This window comes from Elaeis guineensis, chromosome 15, assembly GCF_000442705.2.
Source record: "Elaeis guineensis isolate ETL-2024a chromosome 15, EG11, whole genome shotgun sequence".
Taxonomy (NCBI): domain Eukaryota; kingdom Viridiplantae; phylum Streptophyta; class Magnoliopsida; order Arecales; family Arecaceae; genus Elaeis; species Elaeis guineensis.
The window spans coordinates 69,525,142-69,549,298 of record NC_026007.2 but is presented as its reverse complement, the minus strand read 5'-3'; the positions used below and the strand labels follow the sequence as shown (position 1 = coordinate 69,549,298).

The following is a 24,157-nucleotide window of genomic DNA, read 5'->3' as shown; positions in this document are numbered from 1 at the left end:
AAGTGACTCTTTCTCCTCCTCCTCTTAAAATGATCGGAAATTCATATTCCAACTTACAAATCTCATTGTGAACTAGACCACTTTAAAATTTTAATTTTTTTAGACCTCAAAAATCAGCCAAATCATTATTTTTATTTTAAATCAAAAAAGAAAAAAAAAACTTAGGCCCCATTTGGTATTGCTTTTAGGAGGACAAAAAGTATTTACCCAAAATCAAGAAGTTTTTTTAGGTGATTTTGAGATATTTGATAAAATTTTTTAAATAATTTTCTTGCTCCTTCAAAAATTAAAAAGTTTTAACAGAAAAATACTCCAACTTTGAAGCTTTTGAGCAAAACCTCTATTCGTGATGCATAGAAATTTTTTTTTTTTTTTTCGGGGAGTAGGTGGGGGCGACAAAAGCTTACTTGAAAAATCTAGTTTTGATTATCGGCAATAGATTTTTCAAAAAAATAAAAAATAATTTATAAGTAAACAATACTCTATAATAGTAGTTTTGGAAAGAACAATATAGTAATATTATTATATTACTTTAAAAAATAATATAATATAGTATATTATATTATTACATCAATATTATTGTACTACAGTAATCTTATTAGGATAATAAAATATATAACAATATTATAATTAAATTTTATTAATATATTCTAAAAATAAAAATATATTTATATAAATATTAAAATAAATAATTAATAATTATTTATAATAACAATTTTTAGTAGTACAAATAGTTAGATAGTTGAAAGTATCGTGTGATATTTTTTATTATCATTTTTTAATATTAAAAATATTTTTTAATTTAATTATCAAATGGATGCTAAAATTTCATAGCATTCTAAATATTAAATAATTTATTATTAAAAGCTCTACTGGTAAAAATTTTGCTATTCAAATTCCTATTGATGAAAGTTCTATTTTATTATTATTTTTTTTCTTTTACTGTACCTCTATATACATATTCATTATCTAAGATATGTACTATTATTATAATATCTAAATTGAACAAATAGTATCTACATTCATTGTAAATCTCATCCAAGGAACTCTCTTCTAAAAATGAGAATTTTCTACCCTTAAAATTGAGTGAAAATTTTATTAAAAAAAAAATTGATAACTTTAGCATCCTCAATCCTCAAGCATAAATCTTATCTTAATCTACTCCTAATATTTTTAAACCAAATGATCATCCACCCATACGCTCTCTCACATACTAATCCTAAATCCTTTCAAAGCATGTCCAAATTGAACATCCAGGATTCGCACTCATGACGCATCACAAGTTTAATTAAAACATTTCTGGAGGATCCGTTATTAAATTTTCACTTCATAAATTTTTAATCTTTCGTATGTGACGATTCCTTGATGACGACGCAAAACCGAGAAAAACAAAATTATTCATCGATCCTTACTCCAAACATAACCTAATTTTAGAACCCATCGACTTTTTCAGTCCATCGGGGCGCCCCCATCGACCGTGTCCTCGAATCTCGAGTCACCGGAGTTCAAAAGCCATCGAACCCGCCCCCTATAAAATAGAAAAGCGGCGACCAAGGTTCTCCTTCCCGCCTGCTGCGGCGGCGCATGGTGAGCAGGGCGGCGCCGGCGAGGGGAGCAAACCCTGGAAGAACCCAGCACCTGTCCCTCTGCCCCTCGCCCTCCAAAACCCTAGAATTCCCGAATATCAAAACCCTAGATCTCGATCTCGCCCCGTAGTTTGATGCGCCGATCGAATGCCCGGCCCCCGGCATTCGATCCCGACTCGGCGAGCAGCATGGACGCGTCCAAGCCTCAGCTCCGCCCTCCCCCGGCCCGCCTCTCCTTCGCCTCCCGGATCTCTTCCCCGGGCCCTAAGAACCATCGCACCGGCATCCGGATCTTCCTCGCCACGGCAGCTGCTGCGGCCGTGCTCCTCTGCCTCCTCCACGTATATAGGAGCTCTGGCTCTTCGAAATTCGGGATTATTGTAGATGGCGGGAGTACCGGGAGTCGGATCCATGTCTTCGGCTATACCAACAGGCAGGGGGCGTTGCCAGTGCTCGATTTTGGGGTGATGGCGTCGATGAAGGCGAGCCCGGGGCTCTCGGCTTACTCGGGGGATCCGGAGGGCGCGGGGAGATCGCTGGTGGAGCTGCTAGAATTTGGGAAAGCGAGAGTGCCGAGAGATCAGTGGGGCGAGACCGAAATTAGGCTCATGGCCACGGCAGGCTTACGGTTGCTTGATGCTGGGGTTGCGGAGAGGATTTTGGACTCTTGCCGGAAGGTTCTGAGGTCGTCGGGATTTCAGTTCCAGGATGATTGGGCCACTGTGATCTCAGGCAGGTGTTTATATCTCAGTTTCTTTTCGACTTTGTTTTAGGTTTCTGTTTCTTGCTGGTGGTTAACGATGAGAAAGGTCAGACTGAAGTTCTTAAAAATTTAGATTTTGATTTGGTGATGCTGGTTTTTGAACGTCGGTATCAGAATTTACTACTTTTTGGCTATAGCAATATAAGTGCTTTAGATGCTTGTATGAGTAACGTAAATGGGTTGTTAGATGGAGGTTTACTATGGTTAACTACTGTCAATCATGTCCTTTAGGAGTTATGTGGTGCTTATAGGCTGTAGCTGTTAAAGTGAAATGAGTATAATTTCATCTTCAACTAGTGTTATGGTGCTAGAAAGAGACCAAATCATTCCTATTATCTCATTTGCCGGAGATGTTTCAGATTTCTACCATTGCTGATGGTTTCCCTTCGAGCTATCATATCATGTACATGGTCTTATCTCTTATATCCTTGGGTAATTTGAGGTGTAAGCATCCCATGTTCCATAAGTTGTCTTGTTGAAGCGGGATAAGCTCTTCAAGAGACCATCATAGCAAAAGTTTGGAACTAGGTTTATATTTTGAGAGAGCCAAAATCTTAGTTTCAGTTTGACAGCTTACCTTTAGTTTTAGCAGTTTCAGCCAAAAAACTGAAAATTTCAAAAACAGTAAAGTTTGAGGAAATATAAAACAATAAAAGAATGAGTCAAGAAACTTCATATTTTAAAATTTATCCATTTTTTTGTGATCTCTAGGCATACAGCTTAAGTGGTCTTATTCTGATATAACCAACATATAATATTTTTCTTTAAAAACTCAAAACAACATTTCACATCATCTATGTGTTATGTATCAACGTATAATTTAATTACAATCTAATGCATAAGAAATACTCCTGTGAGAGCTTAAGGATTGTCAAACTTATATAAAAACTTGCTTGATTTTTTAATGCAAATTCAGTGTTACAGCATTTCCAATCTTGAAACTAGGAAATTCAGTTTAATTTTAAGAAAATGCTTCTGAGAAAATCGAAGAAATGAAGATATGGCAAAAGAATGGCACAGATCACTGATATACAGTAGATTTGACTTTTTTAGTTAGATGTGGGCTAGCCTGTGAGGTGAGACTCCAAAACCAATCTCTGTTTCAGGTTAGCTCTAGGCAAAACAAAATGTTTCATTGTTGGTTTCAAAATTCAGTTGAAACCTCATGATCCTGTCCTTTCATGTTGCCTTGGAATCAAAGTTAGCAAAATTCAACGAGACCAACCTTCCGTATATTGAATTTCCTGCCTTGTTTACTTTGAGAGGCTTAAAAAACTTCATTCACTTGAATTTTAGTTACTTTTCAGTACTAAGCTGCTATCTACCATTATTGCTCAGCAGTGCATGGGAATATTGTTGCAGGCTCTGATGAAGGCATCTATGCATGGGTTGCTGCAAATTATGCCTTGGGTTCTTTAGGAGGTGATCCAGGAAAAACTACCGGGATAATTGAGCTTGGTGGGGCTTCAGCTCAGGTTTTCATTTTGCCCTTTGATATCTTAAGTATCCATCTGCATATGGTCTCATCTTTTAAAATGATTTTTCTGGTCATCACTATGAGTTAATGTGACTTGATTTGTTTATCTGGGAATTATCTTTGAATTTTTCTACACAACTAACAATATTTTCTTTTTTCTGTAAATGAGCAGAAACCGGATAATCCAGTAGGTCAGTCTAACCATCTAGGTTTAATCTCAAGCCACGAAGCCCGTTTCTTGTCCAGAAATGCCTTCTGGATGTCTCTGTACCGATTCCAAAGGATTTACATTAGGTTAAAAATCGGTTATAATGTTATATTACATTCCCAAGTTTAATGGATTATTTCTAAAGTTACGCCTTCTGTGAGAGACATGGCTTACTGGTTAATATGCAATAGCAATGTTACCTCTTCTTGCTTCCTAAAACAATTATGTTGTTGTAATTTTATGTAATTAAAAATGGATGAAATGAAACCCTGGTAATTGTGGCAGTAATTATCTGATTAAGAATTAAGATTCCTACTAATAGAACCTACTTCATAGACTGATCGATGGGGATTGATACTTTGAAGGGGTTTAGCAATGATTTACTTAGAACACTGAGGATCTTATTTGTGAGAAAGTAGGGATTCTTTCTGGTGGTTAATATTGCATCACTTTGTGGTACTGATTCTGTGGAGTGAGACTTGATTTCTAATGGTATTGCCTTCTTGATTGTTCAGGATTCTTTTGGGTATGCGGATACATATTCAAAATCAGCTAAACTTGTGTAGGTTAGTAATCATAGATTCATGGGTTCATATTAGGTTTGATCTTTGGCATGGAGGTTTTCTTTTGAGGTCCATTTACGCATGCTCTTTTAAGTTTCCGTTAGATGGTTTGTGATTTGTTTTTCAAGAGTCTCTAGGAGTTGGTCTATGCTGCATTGTTGTTTTGGAATGATTAGAGTTAAAGATGGGGAGGTTCCTTTGCCTTTTGGATACACTACAGTAGAGGAAGTTTTATAAGAAAATTCCGTTTTTAAAGTGTTCATGTGAGTAGTGGATTGGTTCTTTCTTAACTTTTCTTTCCTTAATGCTATTCCTCTGTCTTACACCAAAATCATGATCAAGCTAGGAATTTTTCACTGCTTCTAATTATTATCTTGTCAGAATCTTGTAGTAATCTGTTCATTTTGCTTACTTGAAAACTATTTTAACATGTCATTGGTGGCTATGCTTTCAATTTATGCACATTAGAATAGCTGATAGCTTCGTCAATTTTTGTATCGAGAAGATTTTTTGGTGGATCAGTCTTTTGGCCATTGTTTGTGCATACCATATAATTAATGAATGCGCAAACTACTGATTAGCCGCTTTATATGGTTATGCTAATTTGTAGTTCTTAGGATAGCTGTTCTTCACTGGGGCTGTTATTTTCCCTTCTTATTTGACTTTCCTGCACATAACTTTATGTTGCAAGTGCATTGTTATAATGTTTAATATTGCGATTGTTGTCTTTTTTTAATTTTCTTTATTTATGATTAACTCTCCTTCATTTTAGGTAACATTTGTTTCAAGTGAACCTCTGTCTCCAGAGTTCTCACATGTGCTTAATTTTGGGGAAACCACATACAATCTGTACAGCCACAGCTTTCTTCATCTTGGTCAGGTGAGAACCCTTCCAAGCGAATTAAGTACCATCAGGCTAAAGTTTTGTGCTCATTGAGCATTCTATGTATTTGCATATGCATTCACCCTACTACTCTACTATTGGTCTACCTTAATCTGTGTCTCATATAAGTTCATTATCTGAGGATGCCAACTGTTTGAGTTGGTAAAAGTCACTGTATGGTGGATACCGGTGATCTGGATTCATTACCTCCCTCACCTTGATTTAGGCAGGGCCTCCTCATAAGTAAATGCTAATTCATCATGTATAGTGGTTTGCCGTTAGCAGAAAAGCTGACTAAGTAAAACTTAGCCAATGCTTTACAATTGTGTTGCGACAAATTGAAAGCCTTCAATGATCGAATTAGGTGTAGGAATTAGTACATATGAGACAATGTTGGGACAATTAATCATTTTTGGCTTTTTTTTTTTGGGGGGGGGGGGGGACTTGATGTGACTAGAAAAGAATAAATACCTCTTGCAACAATGGAAGCAACGAAGGCACTCATCATTAAATCTGAGACTTAAAACAAATTTATTCACATTCTTGTGTCTTTCATTTGCAAAAAGATTCGAAAATATATCTCGTACTGAGGGAACTCATCACGTAAAGCAATTCTCATACATGTCTTGCAAAGCAAGGAATTTAATTTGATGATAATCAACTTGGAATTGTTGATAAATGAATGAAATTTGGTCCTCACACTTAATATCTTTTTCAAGGCTGCAATTACCATGAAAAAATGATGGTACCACTAGTATTATACCATTTTGACAGAAAACCGCCCCCACTACAGTTCTCGAGATGTTGAAACCGATTGGACGGGTACATACCAACTGTATTGGTCTTTATTGGTTGCGTTTGTTTCATTCTGGTTCTTTCAGTCTTCGTATGTACAAATTGTACTAGTGCCGTATTGATACTTGATCATTCCTATTGAAAACCAGTATATGGTTTGGAACCAGCATTTGAGACATTGATCTTTCCCATGCGTTATTTGTCTTTTCATGATATGAAATAACCAACCAAGGATATAAAAGATGCGTATGGATGTGTGTCATCACTTTTTGAACAAGAATAAGAAGTGTGTATTTACCCAACAAGGATCAAGAAGACTTGATAGGTTTCCACTTTAAGAACTTCAGGGTACTTCATCAGCAAGGATTTCCTAAAGTCAAATTCACAGGGAAAAGCATTATTAGAATCTCTGGTTTTTACTTCTCGGTAATTAATACATTATCAAAGCCTGCATTTTTTCCTTTTGTGTGAAGCTTATTTGCAGAGGTAAACCAAATATCACAGCAATTTTTAAAAATCAAAGGAATGATTTTGTATCATATTGAATAGGTTAATAAAACTCAGAACAATGCTGTGACACTCGTCTCCTGACGCAAATCTGGTTCTCTGATGCAACGTTATAAGTTACCATAGTTTTGGAGGAATTGTTAACCATCTTAATAACTATATACCCACATGTAAATCCAATTCATGTGATTTTAGATGAATTGGAGATCATTGATCACACGCCTCATCCAAATGGTCTGGTTATGAAATTATTTGCATATTCTATAACGCAGTGATTATTTTTTCCACTATTTTCCTCTTTGAAACCAATAGCTGCTATGTACTGCGTTGTGATGTCTCGGCTCCCTCCTTTCAAGTCTCCCATTTACAAATTCCAACTTGTGAGATTCAGCTTATCCTTATTTGTTTGAGTGGCACGGATTATATCTTTAATTATGTGCATGTTCTTAAGTAGATTTGTGTGTTTCAACGCCAGCAAAGCATCTAAAAGATCTTATGGAGTTTCAGTCTGCAGTTCTTGAAAATTATATTTCTTCATGTATTTGCAACTCAATGTCACTCTATGAGACTATGATTCATTTAAGTCTTCTGGATGTGCATTACTAATCCATAATTTTATCCACTCAGTCAGAAGTACAATATGTCTATGTTTGAATTATGTACATTATGTATCTTCTTAAAAATCTCATATTTGGTAGTGTTATAATTTGTGTCATTCTGCAGAATGTTGCATATGAGTCACTTCATGAATTGCTTAGCTCAAGAGTCCTGAAATCATGTAAGTTGTTTCTTTTTTTTGTGCTTTTTGGGAGAAAGATATAAGCTGTTCCTTTGTTTGGTATTATTCTCAATAAAGTTAAATGAAATTGGTTCATTGGCTCCATGTGCAACTATAGAGACCAGTTTTTGAATTTAGTTATTTTTCTCTTGTTCTTAATTGTTCAACATAATCTTTATGATATTGCTTAATGTTTGTTCTTGATAGTTCAAATTTAAAGTTATGCCTCCTTGAAAATTCTTTCTAAGATGGGGTATTATGTTTGAAATAAAAAAAATAATGCCAGAAGCTATAACTTTTGAAGCAATGGTTTCCATATGTGTTCAGGTTGTATCTTTCGTGCGAAAGAATGATTGATCTTCTTTTGCAACCTCAACTATTGGATTACACTTTGCACTGCATCTTTCGTGCAAAAGAATGATTGATATTATTTTGCGATTTCAACCATTGGATCACACTTTGCACAACTTGCAAAGCAACTTCCAACCACAACACATCATGAAGCCGACATCATGCTTGAAAAGCTGTGTGAATCGCGATCCAATGGTTAAGGTTGCGAAAGAAGATCAATCATTCTTTTGAGCAAAAGATACAATCAGAACCCTTACCATATTAGAGTTTCTCATATGGCATGACTCACACTTCACAATGGTAGTGTGATTGATTAAATTGCTGAAGTGATTAGCTGGTTTTGAGATAAAATTCTAGTTAATGAGAATGAATGGGAGTAATGAGGATCCATGCGGGCGTGTATTTAGTCCCACATCAGTTATTTGCTAGGAAGATCTTAGATACTTATATAGGATCAAGAAATCTAAATAATACCTTTTGGCTAGTCTTTTCGGGTGAGATCCTGGATTGTTACAAATGGTATCAGAGTGGATCCGGCTCATAACTCATATGGACTAAGAGATACTACAGTATGAGTTCATTGGGTTAACCATGTGCTGATTGTGGTGTTTATAACTGGATGCATGCATTTGGACCCTTAGCTTGGCGAGCACGTCGGAGCTTAAACAAAACAGAGGGATTTTGCGAAGATCCGTGCGGGTGTGTATTTAGTCCCACATCAGTTATTCGCTGGAAAGATCTTGAGTATTTGTACAGAATCAAGAAATCTAAATAATACCTTCCAGTTAACTATTTTAGGTGAGGTCCTAGGTTGTTACAGGAGCCCTTCTTTGTTCGAGGAATTTGAACTTCTGATTGCCCTTAGGAATTTAGATATAGTTCAAAAACATCACCAAATTAAGAAATGCATTAAGCTAATAAGAATGAGAAAAATATTTATAGTTGGAAATTGATCCTTACGTTTGATGTTGTTGGGTTGCATTGCTAATACATGACTGTGGACCGGAAGGGCAGGATTTTGCTTAAGGAACCTCAGTTGACTTATCTCAATATTGTGTCTAGCATGTGCGACCTATCTCTGGTTATCAATTAGAATGGTATACTAATTAATTATTCTTTTAGTTGTTAACTAATTGTAAGTTCTGATTGGTGCCTTAATTGACATTTAAATTGGGTCTAGCTGAGCCCAATTGGATTATGTTCTGTCTAGTAAGCAAGGCTTGGACTTTGACCAAGTCTAATCCTTGTTTGAGAAGGTTTAGAAGAAGTGGGTGGCCTCTTTCCCTAGTGGGCTGCTGCTTCCCTTTTCTCCTCAAAGTACAGAAGCCAAAGTCTTTGTAGGGAGTTTGAGTCCTAAGAGGAGAGGCACCCAAGTAAGGGACACCTTCCTACTCTACTGTCCTAGTTGAATAAGAACATTAACTTGGCCCCCCAAGATAGGGAAGCCACCAAACCCTAGCCTATCACTATATAATCTGACAGTAAGGGAAGACAAAGGGTATGATATTACATGGAAGATTCATGAGAGAAAAAGAAAAGAGAGGGGATGGCATACTCCAAGAAAAAAAGAGGAAGAGAGAGAAAGGTTTAGATATAAAGTAATAAATCTATTCTTTGTGGCGAATCATCTCCTTGGTTCGCATTTAGCTGGAGATTGGAGGCCAAGAAGCCCAAGAAAGGCTTCAAGGATGATACATGTGGGCCGACATGGCTCTAGATAGTAAAGCTTCGGCGACCATGTGCTTTCATGGTCTCAACATCTCTTATGATGATAAATGCCACTTCAGAATCACATCATGGCACAATGAAGTTTCTTTAAAATACGGTTTTATGTATGTGTGTGTGTATCATGAACAAGATAGCTTGGATGAGTAGGATGCCTTTGATTTATGAATGAAAGGCCTAATAATGTTTTGTAGGTGGGGATCAGAAAGTATATGGAGAAAAGGTAGATCATATGAGAGGAAATTTGGAAGAAGGTAGAGATCTGATTATGATATGAGATAAGTTTGTTATGACTTCTAATCTAGTAGTAGCAACTCTGTAAGGAAAGACTATTACTTAGTGAACCCAACAGTGCATCAAGCTTGTCATGTGATCTTTCAACTATGCAAGCAACCCTGCACTTAAAAATACTATATTTCATCAGCCTGTAAATATATGCTCCATATGCAGACTATATGTGACATGAAAAAGTCCATTTTAACAATGCCATTTATTATGAACTCAAGCTTTTCAGTGGGTTTATTGGGGCCTTGTGCTCCCTTTGTGAACCTGAAGAAGAGATTTCAAAATATGATGGCAGATGTGTCCTTTGGCAAATCAGGCAATAAGGTTTGTTCACTCCTATTTATATATTGTAGATTTATGGACATTGTAATGGGATAAACTTGGGGAGTTATTTAGCGGTTTTTTGGTGAGAACAAACTTAATTTTAGTAGGAGGTTGAGGCAAGTTTCTCAAGGCAAAGAAGCAGGGAATTATTGTTCTTTTTCTGTATAGTGGGCTGTTTAGAGAGAGAAATATCTTCTTTTTTTTTTTTTCTTTAAAGATGTCTAAGAATGGCGACAGCAAATCTCTTCACAGGATGGTGTACTTCTAGGTCTAAAAATCTGTAAGCTTGGGATTTCATTATTTTCTTATTTTTTGACTTCATCTTCAAGTTATTTCCCTTTTCAGTGATCGCAGAAAAAAAATTCAGGGGGATTTTATGAAACAACCCTGTTTGGCATAGCTGCCAGTTTTCATTTTCTGTTTTTTGTTTTCAAAATCGGAATAATTGATGCTTAAACATTGTTTGGCAAGTGAGTTTATGGATCCCATTTTTCAAAACTATTGTCTAGTTTTTGCAAAACCAAAGGTGAAGAATCTTGAGTTTCACTTTTTTTTTTTTTTTTTCTTTTTGAAAACTGGAAAATGGTTCCCTTTTATCCTCACTGCTGGCATCTGCTGCTTTCACTGTCACCACCATTACCTTGTCACCATCATTAGCACAGCTGCCACTGTCACCACCCAATGCCTATCAAACAGGATTTAGGTTTTCAGTTTTCAGAAAGAAAAAACAGAAACTGTGTTTCAGTTTGTAAAAATCTGACACTGAAAACAGGCTACCATGCCAAATGCTGCCTAAGGAAATTATTAACCAAAATACATGCACTGATAAACAAAATTACAGGAACAAGCCATATGCAGTTTAGCATGCCAATAGAAAAACATGATGCATCTTATTCACTCTTGTTACTATAGTTATTGTAAGCACTTTTGGTGGCAAAAGAGGAATATGCAGCTGGATAAGTAAGATATGTGCAGATACACTAAATTTTATGATGCTCAAACCAGGTCTTTGTAGATATGTTCCGATGCAATTTAAAATCTTGGCACAATTTTTCAATGCAGCTGCAGAATCTCAGCAGGAGCCAATATATAGAGATCCTTGCACTCCTAGAGGATATTCACATAGTGTGGAATCACTCAAGCTCTCAGCTGGTGTTCTCAATTCAAGGACTGAATATCGGCCTGTTGCCCATGCAACTGGTAACTTTTCTGAGTGTAGATCAGCTTCATTGGAGCTGCTACAGAAGGAAAAAGGTAGCATATGTGCTCTCGTTGCCTTCAGCACTACATATTGGCTTTGTGCCATTGAAGTGCTTATGTTTTTTTTTTATTCCTTCTCTCCTTATTGTGTATAACAATGTGCTTTTAATAATCGATCATGAATTGCCTTTTCTTCTAAGGATATATTTGGTTCCAAGGAAATTTATAAAAAGGGAAAAAGAAAAGTAAGAGTTTTCTATGAAAATAGGAAAGTTTTCTAGGAAACTAGTTAGTTTCTAGTAATACAAACAAATGAAACACTAGATTTTCCAAGAAAATGAGTTTGCTGCATAGTTTACGTTGCATCCAGACATATGCTAAGTTTGGCATCATTCCTTACCATTCATTTATCAGAAATATTAACTTTTACCACCATATGCATGAGATTTGCATCTTCTTTCAACTTATGTAATAGCATGCAGTTGATTCATGATAACATGCCATGACTTGATGAGCAACCTCATATGCAAGGCTCAGAATATTAGTAGCAGTACCTATACTAGTCAGGTGTCAGTATAATATTGGTATTGGAGTATGGTATTGGTATCGATATGGAGTGCATTGTATGGACACAGAGTTTGGTACTTGGTGTCAACATAGAAAAGGCAACACCAGGTACCATCTGTGTATGTGGTAGTACCATGGGCATGCCAACTACCAGTCCATGACTAGAATGGTATGTAATGGCTAGCATAGACCGGTAAAGCACGGTTCCTAATTCCTTGCTCATGTGTGAAGTTTTGAAAACATATGCTACAGCTTTTTTCCACTATTCAGCATATTGTTTTTATTCTTAAAATAAACAAACAACATTTGTGATAATATAGTCTTTGTAGGTGATGCAGTCCACATTAGACAAGCACAATTCAGTGAGGGAGGATAGATATTTGATTTTGACATCCACTATGAAGGTGTATAGTTTGTAGTATTTTGGACCACTTAAAGCATGCTATCTGCTTTTTCCTACAGTAGAATCATAAGATTAGCCTCATGGGTTTCCCAAAGCACACATCTCACAAGGGCTCACCTTTTCCATGGGAAAATCTTAAGACTTAGACATCCCATTTTACCCATTTCAGTTGCAAGTGCCTATGTTGTTTGGTTTAAATCTTTGGTATGGGGGCATGTACAATGCATGCATCAAAACTAAGGTATTTGATAATTTCACTTGCCTTTATTGTCCAATGATTAGACTATCGTGTACCACCCTTATGCCTGTCATGGGTTGGCAAAGTATGAAGTTGTACCATATTGTGCAGTGTGGTGCCATTATGCCAAGGCTCAATGCAACAAGAAAAGAAAATTTTCATTGTTGATAGACATGCACCATTAGACTGATAGGCATGATCCAGTGATATGTACCTCCTGTGTTCTGCCTAGCCAGCTGAAGCGTGGACCATATGGCATGGACCAATGTATACTGACACTTGAATCCTTGCCTTTTCTTTTTTTTTTTTTTAATATTTCACTTTCTTTTATTGAACTTATTTTTAAACATTGAAGATACAACTTATAATTTGTCAAACTAACCTGTATTTTCAGACCATAGCATCTATTGTAATATTAAACTGAAACTCCTCCACTGCCTCTGTCGGTGTGGCTCCATTTCATGTGACTCCAATTTTAGTTCCCAAAAAACCCTTTCACATATTGCATGTTGCCCCACATGATATTTTTCTCAATCCTGCATGGCATTAACTCTGTTGATTAGAGCATGCGGCCACCAACCATAAGATTAAGGGTTCAAACCAACCTCTGACATTTTTTTTTTTTATAAAAATTTTAAAGTCATACTCTACTAATCATAAATTCTCACACCCGACTATTTAGGATCATCTCTATGAACTTTTTATCTATGCTACCAGTATAGGGGTGCGTAGCGGCATACTGTTACCAATACCTCTTGGGTATGATCCAGTACTGTCGGTATGGATTATTAGTCAGTACACACTGGCATATAAATCCTTGAAACAGATTTTTTTTTTTTGTTTTTTATGTCTTCAAATTTATAGGTACATATCTCTGTTATTCTGTTTAAAATGATTCTATCCTTGTGTTTTTCCTGCATCATAATTTAGTTAACAGATTGCTTAATCTTCTGGCTACATACAGATAAATGCTTGCATCAAAGCTGCTACTTGGGATCAGCACTCATGCCTAAATTGCATGGGAGATTGTTGGCAACTGAGAATTTCTTTTACACAGCAAAGGTGAATTCTATTCTCTGTCTTTGTTCATTTTTCTCGAACAGCTATATAATCTGTTGTGCGTGGAGGGAGGGGTATGTTTGCAATCAAATTCAACCAATATACTTGCTTGCAGAATATCTGCAAAATGTTCTTGAGGCTTATGTCGCATAAAAACTTTGGTTTGCTTTGAATAAATTCCTCATATACCTTGTACTTCAATTTGTTATGTTCTACTGTTTGATAGTTCTTTGGTCTGGGTCCAACGTCATTTCTTTCTGATTTGATGTTGGCTGGGGAACAATTTTGCGGTGAAGATTGGTTAAAGCTAAAAGGCAATTATCATTCCACGGATGAGGACGATTTGTTGCGTTATTGTTTCTCTTCAGCATATATTGTGGCCCTACTGCACGACAGTCTTGGAATTGCTCTGGATGAAAAAAGGTATGCCCTATGCACGTGTTATGTGAATGCTTGATTTGAATCCATTTTAGTTCACAGTAGAATGTGAAACAACAATTTTTCTCTGTTTGACTTCATAAGTTGCATGGATTTTTTTTTGAAATCCTTCTGATTACCCTTCATATGATCTTCAACTTTTTAGCTGTCAGACCATGCTGGTGATTGTATTAGCCGAAAACTGTTATTATAAGGTATTCTTTTATTGGCCCAGTTTTTAGTGAGTTAAACAGACAATATGGTTTTATTTCGGCCAGTGTTTGATCAGAGCATGGAAATTTAGGCTGCATTTGGTTTGGAATTAAAGGAGGGTTAAATGGAATAATGAACCGTGTAATCCATTGTTTCCACTCTAAAACACCAAATGGTAGAAGGTAACCAATTAATTGTGAGGATAGAGTGAACATTCGAAAGGTTGTAAGGCTACTTTTTCCACCTGACCTGAGAGTAAATTTTTCCACCCTGTTTGATTAAGTAATTTATTCTAAAGTAGATTAGCAGCAGGTTAACCCATTTAATCCGGATGAGCTTCTTCTGCAACCAATTGCAGCCTGAAGCTCTGTTTGATTGGTGGCTTACATTGAATAAGACTCCTTTAAATTTCTTTTTCCAAGCTATTCTTGCCAAACACGTTTTAACCACCCACCTTTTTTCCCCAGAGCAGGTAGACAGCTAAACAGGTTCGCAGCAACACCTTTTCCTGTAACGCTGGGTAAAATATTCCACCCTATAGCTTTCCCCAGGTTAAAGTAGGTTGAGGTTAGTCTGTCCCATTGATTTGGGCTAATTTTTTCGCAACCAAATAGGGCTTTATCTTCTGTTTCAACCACCAAGAAAAACCGCTTATTTAGAAAAGAAAAAAACTCAGTCAAATGTAGTGGAAAGCTTGTTATTTCCAAGACAGGCAGATCTGAGGAAATAAATATTTTCAGTAAGTTATCTGTCTGCAGTGCAATGTGCTTGGTGTTTGTGACTTTGTGTAGAAAAGAATTACTGATATACAGATGCAGTCTGAGGCCAGTCATATGAGTTAAGTTGGCACGGCTTTCAGTGCATGCTATCAACCTGCTTGAGCTGTCTCTGAACCACTTGATGTATCTTCAGCTCTGTTTTGTCTGCAGGATTGGGTTTGCAAATCAGGTGGGTGGTATCCCACTCGACTGGGCGTTGGGTGCCTTCATAATGCAGAAAATGCCAAAACAGAGTCCTGAACACTCAGGTTGGATCACTGCCATTGTCGGCAATGACTCATCAATTCTCTCCCTATTTCTTGTTCCTTCTGTGCTAATTATGACAGCATGGACCGTGTCAAAATGGAAGAAACCACAACTCAAGACCATATATGACTTGGAGAAAGGACGCTACATCATAAGACAGGTTAACCGATGATATTTCTTGCAACTTGGCGTCGAGTTACAAGAGGTAGATGGCCTCCATCTACTTTACGTCTGAATTTATATTTTAATTTATTTTAGTGCTCATTATGGTTCATTCTCATTGTCACGCTATTGCTTTTGTGTTGTATCTCACTGATTGCAAATTAGAGAGAGAGAAGGAAAAAAAAAAATGGAAAGGGGCAGAAAAACTATAGTTGGGGCTTACGTGCACCTCCTTTGGGGAATGGAACATGAAAACATCACTTATTTGGGCCACCAGCTTTCTTATGGGCCTTCTTGGATTAGTGAATCACCCATCTAATATTAAGTGATGGCTTAGTGATACCAGACAAAAATCATCAACACAATCTGTGCAAAACTGAACCTTCTCCGCTGTATATTTGTGATTGTTCCTGCTAATAAAGAAGCCGAGAAGGCAACTTAAAAAGCGAAGAATCCTGGGAAAACCGACCATTGAAGAAGTATGTTATAAGCATTCTCAACCTATGATAGAAGACTACTTTTAGAGGCTTCTTCTTGAACAAATATGCCAAATTTTTTAAGATACAAAGTAGAGAGAGAACTCTTTAACTTTTTGCTCAAGCATACTAAGGTTACATTGATCCCCTTTCGACCATCTGCTTGCAGTGTGCAATTGCCTTTTTGAGCTTGATATGATGCTAACCTATTTTGGAGTCCTGCTGTGCTGTCTTGGAATCTCTTTACAGTTCATTTATTAGGAGTCAATTAAGGGGCCATTAGTGATCCGATTTAGCTTGTTTAATAAGAGTACAAATATAATCAGTATATCTAGGAATTGATTCATTTTTGATAGTTCTATGTCTATAAATTGTAAGAGCCCGGTGGATAATGATATTAGTGGAAAACTGCTTGAGCCTTTTTTTTCTTTTTTTTTTCCCCCGGTATTTTTAAGCCTAGCCCTTGAAAGTGATCAAATTTCCTCTAGCACTTTCTCAAGTAGTGTCAAAGCCGGTGGCGGTTAACAAGGATGTGCCCAATTCTGCTGGATATGAACCCTCACAGTGGAGGTTCGAAGAATATGCCTTGGAATACTGTGAAGTTCCCAGACCAGAAATACTGTCAGTTATGTTTATATCAAATCTAGGTTTATAAAGTCTGTTGCATTCCTAGGTGGAACTAGGCGAGATGAACCTGCTAGCCCTGGACAAATGCCTTGGAATACTTTTCAGCTGCTGCTTGTCTTTTCGAGAAAGTTTTACCAATGGAGGTCTTGCCACTGAAGTGTCATCGAGCAAGTTTGCACTTTTTGTTGTAAAACTAAATTAAAAAAAACAAGTTTTACCAAAAACTCTTAATTACCCGTTTCTCCATTTTGGAAGGGAAGAAAGGGTGCCCCCATTTAGACAGCAAACTAGCTGGCCTTGATGCTCTAATTTTACTGACAGCTATAGTCTAGTTTTTCTATTGTTCAATCAAAGGAAAAATTACAGCGACTCTTATTGAGGTTTCATCCATTCATACTTTTGATTCCAAAAGTTTAAAAAGATGCAAGCGGATATTAAAACTTTAAAATTATTGTAAAGATATCCAACTGTCTATTTCTGTTGGGTCATGTTATTATGACATACTGATGGTGTCCTTAATAGTTCCTTGATTTTGGCATGAATTGAAGGGGGAAAAGGAGGGTCATGGGGCACTCACATGACTATCTTCTTCCAACCTTCTTTCCTCCATCCTCGATCCATCTCTCATGCACTCTCCAATCATTGATCTTAGGTGTGGCTTTAGGAGTTCATGGGTATGTTCTCGAATGCTGTAAAAATCAACAAGCTTGATGGGGACTTGATTTCTATTTTTTTGCTCGAATGCCTTTAAGAATCCGTGGATGTGATCTCTATTGTTTTGCTCATTTTCTTGTTTTTTCTTAGAATTTGATGATATAGTTTTGATATTGGTGGATAGGATTGAAAATAGTTTTTTTTTATTTCATTTTTTTTTCTTCCACTTATCTACTTGACCATAAATTTTAATCTATGTATTTATTTTTTGGCTGATTTATGTTTAGTTTTGTAATTGTGTATTGAAAAATCTATTTTAAAGTCTTTTGTGAATGCCTGATATATAAATCCTAATTTTATTATGTTTTGAGTGCTAGGGTAAGACTATCAAATTATGATTTGTAGGATAAAGGAGCCTCCTTTCTCTTTCATTTTTTTTTCTAATTATTTGGAGTTATTTGAGAAAGTATCCATTGGGGATTGTGGAGATCTGGGAGGTTTTTTATTCAGGGAATAGAGAGGAAAGAGAAGGGCCAATGGAAACCAGGGTAGGAGGAACAGAGGGAAAAAGAAAGTATGAGAAAAGCATAAAAGACCAAAAGTGGAGATTTGGAAGTTGCTCCAACTTTTATGTACTATGAGGCTCTTTCTTACAGATTCCAAAAACAAATAATATCAGATTTAAGAGAAGCATTGATGAATTTAAGAAAACAATAATAATTCCATCGGCATCTTCTGTGCTTACCAAAAATGCATCATGAGCAAAGCCTTTAGACCTGTCCCTAGACCTTTAGATTGAAGCCAAAAAACTCTAGATCACCGGATCTCCCCCAAATATCACATCAAAATCTTGTGATCTATCACTAACTTGCCCCAGAGTCCAATTGAGTAAAGAAACAAAATAGAAAAAAAGAGTTTTCTCACAATCAGACGGGCACCAATGACGGTCAAGGATGGGTCAAGGGAGACACACTCAAAAGGTGAGAGAGAGAGAGAGATAAACACTTCCTCACCTCTCTCCTCCTTTACTCTGTGTCTCTCTCACCTCATCCGCGAGAGACAACGGGAACCACCAATGGGCATCTCCCATGGCCTTTTAATGCGGATGCGGGTAGGGTTGAAAGCTTCAATTAATGCTTAATTTAAAAGGAGATTGCATATGTCTTAATTTCATATTAATCGACTCAGTATTATCCTTTTTAATTTTTTATTTGGGTTTTATTATTAATTAATTTTTCCTTAGTTAAATTTGGATGGGGTGCGGTTTGTGAAACACAGAGTACTGTATAAAGTTGTGATGTGTATGTGATATGAGGATTGATATGCATTTTTTAACGAGTTGGTCAAGTCACTTATTTAATCAATTTATTAAAAATTATTTGATATATATGAATTGAGAATATTTTAGTCATTTTATTTTTTTATTAACATTGCTAAACTGAGATAGGAGACTGGTCCTCTTTGCAACAATTTTAAAGTTTTGAAGATCATTTGTATTTTTTAAAATTTTTGGGATCAAAGTGTAAATGGGTGAAATTTCAAGGGATGTCATTGTAATTTTTTTTTAATTTTTAAAGTAAAAGCATCTTGAAGGCGGATGGTTATCTTTACATTATCCAACACAGCGATCAGTCGACTGCTTTTGTAAACACTGAAGCTATCTCAATTTTTGTTTCATGTCTTTAAACATGAAACGATATCAAGGAACCAATTAATCTAACATTCGGACAAGAAACAAACTTGAATGCCTTTAAACAAAGACATAAACAACAAGAAGGCTGCTTCTTTGTGAATCATGATAAGATTTACAGGTAAGAGTACGAGATCATTTTTTGCTAACAAACATAGAAACTTGCAATCTTACCATCCCTTTTTCGTCCATCATAGCAAGTGGACGAAATCAATACATCACTAACCTAAAGCTCGCAGCCTTTGCTCTCATTGGAGGGCAGTCCTTGTTTGTCAGTTGTAATTTTGTGCACTCTTCTCTCGTTTTCTATTCCAAGTGGACAGAGATATATTTTTCAGAAGGCTCCAATAAGAATTTGGTTTTTAAAAGAACGTTTTATAAGTCACTGCAATCTTTTAAGGGTGTGCGTCGAAAGATACAAAATCCAAGTCTCCATCCAAGAGGAGAAAGACATCTATGGCATATTTGCTTATTAGATTCTAGCAGTTTATATCCATCCAAGCCATTTAAAGTTTCTTAATATTTGTTAGAGCATTAATGCCAGAGCTCAAGAATGTTTGTGGTCCCAAACCAAGAGATAATGTTACAAAGCTACAATGCAGCTGCCTCCACTTCCCCTATTTGCTCAATCTATCATAGAAACTTCTTTCCCATCAAATCCTTTTATATGCATGAGGGGCCCAATGGGATAATGTATTAAGCAATCGAAGGTTTGAGAAACTGAGTATGTATCTTAAACATGAGGTAGATGACAGAGATGATCTAATCCGACTGGCTTGTGATTACAATAAGGGGAAAATGCTTTGGGGCCTAAAGCTGATGCAAAGGAGAAATTATATTCTATATTGTGTGCATCATATATAGTCGTACATGCCTTTAATCATCGAGATGCATTATTGTTGGTTTCATTCATCATGTACCTGTCTCGATGATTGGCCCACAAGAATGCATCTTGGTGATCGAGTTGGTGCATTGTAGGATATAATTTTTTCGATGGAAGAAAAACTTTGAGAATTGGGTCCTAACAGGACCCGTTTTCAGTCATGAAGCGCTCTTCTTCGGTTACCACGCTTGGGGCCCATACCATAGCATCACTCTACATTAAGAGAAATGAAGAAGCTCCAATAATCGGCATCTACGAGCCCGTGGAGGACGCCGTGTCCCCTGCGTTAGGTTTGACCTTCTGACCGCGTGCAGACGAGTGTAGTAACGATTAGGGTTGACCTTCTGACCGTGTGCTGCTGCCGACAAGCATAGTGACAATATTCGCCAACTTTTTGTTTGGAAAAAGCATTCACGTGGACGGGGGTAGGGGAAGAAGGGAAAAGAACGACTTTTAGGATTTTGAAAGCAGTGATTTAGATGGGCTCCATTGCTATTGGGAGATTTTTTAGAGTCATCTTTTTTCCATAAGAGACTTCATGGCTCGAAACTTTCTTCTTTGGAACTTCAAAATAGTTTTCTTGAAAGTAGTTTAGGAACTATATCGTTGCCTTAATCACAAGCTCACAAAGGGTTTTGCTGATTGGATTCAAATATAACCAAGTAGAAATTTTTAAATTTAAGCTGTAATATGGAAATTTACAAATTATTTATTTGTTATGAAAGGATGATCAAAGTGATTAGTTTATGTATTCCTTATTTTTATATGTGAATATTAATAAATTGTATTTTAGTATTAAACTTCTTAATTTTCTAAACTTTTCATATATTCTTTCTGTATTTACTGGATTTTTTTCCCTAATTTCTAAGTATTAACCTTGCCAGAATATTCTGAAATCCGAACTTGTGGCTATGCCATCATATCCTCGGTAATTCACCGAATTTATTATGAAATTAGGAAAAAGATGGATGCAACATACGCGAACAAAATATAAATGGGATGCTCCATGTGCTTGGCACATTGTTTCATTTTACAATTCGGAGACCAACTGCCACCTTACATAGCGATATATCATGCATTTAACCAATTACTAGTAAAACTAGCAATTAACCCCCGCATTGTGGAGGTGTAATTGATAATAATGATAATAACTTTTTGCTATCAATATTAGTAAATTTAAAAATAAAAAATATTATAAGATAGATTTATAAAATATATTCTATAAATATCATAAATAAAATATCAATTATTTAACATAAAGAAAAAGTTTTTCTTTTCTATATCCGTAGAATACCGCTATACCACATCAACCAACCATTTAAACAACCATTACATAATTGAAAATAATTAGAAAATGAAGGCATCATAAACTCATGAACTCACCCAAAATAATCAATAAAAATAATAATAAAATATAATTTGAATAATAAATTATTGCACGATCAACATCAATTTTTTTCTATGACAATCTCAACATCATACCAAAATCTTATTTGATTATTTAGTTCCAATAGGAACTGATATGCTTTTTATTATAGGCTTTACTTGAATGTGTCATGGCTTAAAGAGGATATTTACACATGTACAAATTATCATTATAAAATAGATTATATATTTTGATTTAATTTAATACAAATAGACTTGTATGGATAGCATAATTGAGCTTATATACTTGACTTCTTTGAAGCTTCTATGTAGCTTAATATCAAGTATCATTATCAATCAAGGTAACGATATGCCAATTTATTTTAGGCATAGCAAATTTTAGTTTCAAATTTCAGATATCAGACTATAGTTTAACTTGCTAATGAATCATCTATGTACTAATATTAAAAAGTTTAAAATATATAATATGAATTATATTGCTCACTAACATTCTATCCGATTGAGACTCCTCAAGCTTCTTGGCATGTGGCGTACCGGAAAATTACTCTATAATTTGACGTATCAACATGAAATTTTATCTCTAATATCCGTTGATCATTTTACTTATTTTATATAGATAGATTGTCATGAATGGTAATTGTCATAAATAAACGTAGTGGCAACAAATTCTCAGTCAAATCTAAGTTTCTTGTAAAATTAATTATAGAAGTTTGGTAAGATGGTCGATGGATTCACTGACAGATTTTTATGAATGACATACTGCCAGGGGAAAATGCTTTAACAACCTGCAGTTTGGTTGACCTGGGAATGAATTTTCATATATGGAATGGGACTGCATGCAGCTTAAACTAATCTCGTTACCGGTAGGATTAAAATGTTAACAATATGCAAGTTGATCAATCTAGGAATAAATTTCCATATATTGAATGGAAATGTGGACAACTTAATATCATTGTATAGGTTCTAACTTTTTGAGAGGATGGTCATAATTTGTGTCTATTTGCTGGAAGTGACAATTAGGTTGGGTTAGATAAGGTACGGATCGGATTGAATACATGATAGATCAAAAATTTATTCATCTAAAATCATTCTATTTATTAAACAAATCAAAAATCCAGATTATTTTATTAAAAAAAGTATGCAAGTAGCCTTCAACTGTACCATAGTCAAATATTACCCCAAAAAAAAAAAACTGTACCATAGTCAAAAGTAAAAGACATTACTATATGCATCATATGCATTCAATCATGGCCATTGTAGAGCAATTGAGATCATTATGTAAGCTAGGAAGATGAGCACTTCTCTCATTCTTTCTATCTATCATTCAAAGACAACTGTGGAATAGGATAAAAAAAATGTACGATGCAACATTTGGTGTGAATTTCTTTCCTTTGGCAACTATAGAATTTTGGAAAGCTTTCGAATTCGGATGGGGTTGTATTTTTGCGCACAAGAATGATCATGCAAATCCATTAATTGATGGATCATACAAATGTCGTTTAAGAGCCATCTATGCTGATGGATAAGAGAGTTTTGAGTGTTTTAATGCTATGTGGGGTGTGATCCAATGGATGATGTCATGAAAAAAAACGATCATTCTTTCATACGAAAGATACAAGTCGAACCCTTCAAATTCAGCTCATAGAATTTTTTCCAATGACTTTGTCCAGTAAAATGTGGCAGGGACGATGCACGTCAGAGTCACTGGGTAACAGGTGAATGGCACGACACTTCTCTTTTTTTTTTAATCAAAAATAGCACAACACTGCTCTCAAGGCCGATCACCCGGTCTTTTCTTTTATACAATCATTGCGTGATATATCTATCGATGGAAAACAAACGTGTCACCAAGAGTTGACCTGGAAAATTTCTATTTCTACATCAAAGAAAGTTTCATAGATGGCCAAGGACTGGATTTATCTTTTCCCAAAAAGCAAAAAAAAAAAAAAGGGGCAAAAAAGGAGTAGGAATGGTTAGCACTATTGTTATGGCTAGGGCAACCGCCATCTTTCGTTTTTCAGTATCAGGTTTTTGGAATGTGCAACATAAAAAAACTAGTTGACCAACTAACAGTCATCTATCTACAATATTCCACACTGCCTCCATCAGGCTTAGCTTAGTTTATCTTTTTCAATGGAATGTGAAGTAAGGTACTTCTCCTACTCAAATAAATTAAATTAGAGGAAAAATTTGTTCTTTTTGAACTAAGCCTCAGCTTAGTTCATCATCTTACTTTATAATCATGAAAGAGGTTTTGGAAGACCAGACATGATGCTACTTAGTTTAGCAGAAACATGACCAGTGCAATAATATTGATTTGAAAATTATGATTGCCTAATTCATAAGAAACACAAGCTAGTTAGGCTGTACTGAAATTCCTTTTCTTTTCTTTCATTTTTCTCCTTTCCTTGTCTCGATACATGTTCGATAAAACAAAATTAAGCACATGGTTGTTCAAACATAAACACATGGTTGAAAGCAGTTAGGTATGAGAACTTAGCATATGTTCAAAGGATATAAACACATGGTTGAAAGCAGTTTCCATGTCTAGACTCATTGGCTAAGAGATTTCAGGTTGGTAGAAGCATGTGGGATACACATTATGCAAAATAGGACTTGATCATAAAAATTTAGTAAAATAAGTAATGAAGCCTCAAATAATGCATAAAACTGTGTTCAGTCAGACATTGTAGCTGTTCTTAGCTAGCCATTAGGTAAATGCCAGACAACCAACAACAAGCTATATCATGATGGATATAATATCTACTGCACAATACAGAAGCTTGGGAGGATATGACTCCAGCCCCGAATACAGCTCAGCCTTCTGTTCTTCCAAAATTACTCTTTCTTTTTTTCTTTTTTTTTTTCTGATTCAGTCTTTTTTCATGTTGATCATAAGATAATTGTGAGGC

The 24,157-nt window shown here is 35.8% G+C and overlaps 1 protein-coding gene across 6 annotated transcripts; it reads left to right on the top strand.

Moving 5' to 3' along the window:
• Nucleotides 1–1,442: 1,442 nt before the first annotated feature.
• LOC105058311 (probable apyrase 6) lies at nucleotides 1,443–15,802 on the top strand. 6 transcript variants are annotated; one of them, XM_073249003.1, is made up of 9 exons: nucleotides 1,444–2,318; nucleotides 3,691–3,824; nucleotides 5,370–5,477; nucleotides 7,506–7,560; nucleotides 9,831–9,890; nucleotides 11,308–11,499; nucleotides 13,618–13,715; nucleotides 13,939–14,135; nucleotides 15,255–15,802. In XM_073249003.1, the coding sequence occupies exons 1-9, from the start codon at nucleotides 1,721–1,723 to the stop codon at nucleotides 15,331–15,333; spliced, it is 1,521 nt and encodes a 506-aa protein (XP_073105104.1). In that variant the 5' UTR covers nucleotides 1,444–1,720; the 3' UTR covers nucleotides 15,334–15,802. The 6 variants fall into 6 exon arrangements, with proteins under 6 accessions (XP_073105105.1, XP_073105104.1, XP_073105102.1 ...); XM_073249001.1 differs by having other exon boundaries at nucleotides 1,445–2,318; nucleotides 15,272–15,802; XM_029268419.2 differs by having other exon boundaries at nucleotides 1,447–2,318; nucleotides 3,712–3,824; nucleotides 15,272–15,802.
• The last annotated feature ends 8,355 nt before the right edge of the window (nucleotides 15,803–24,157 follow it).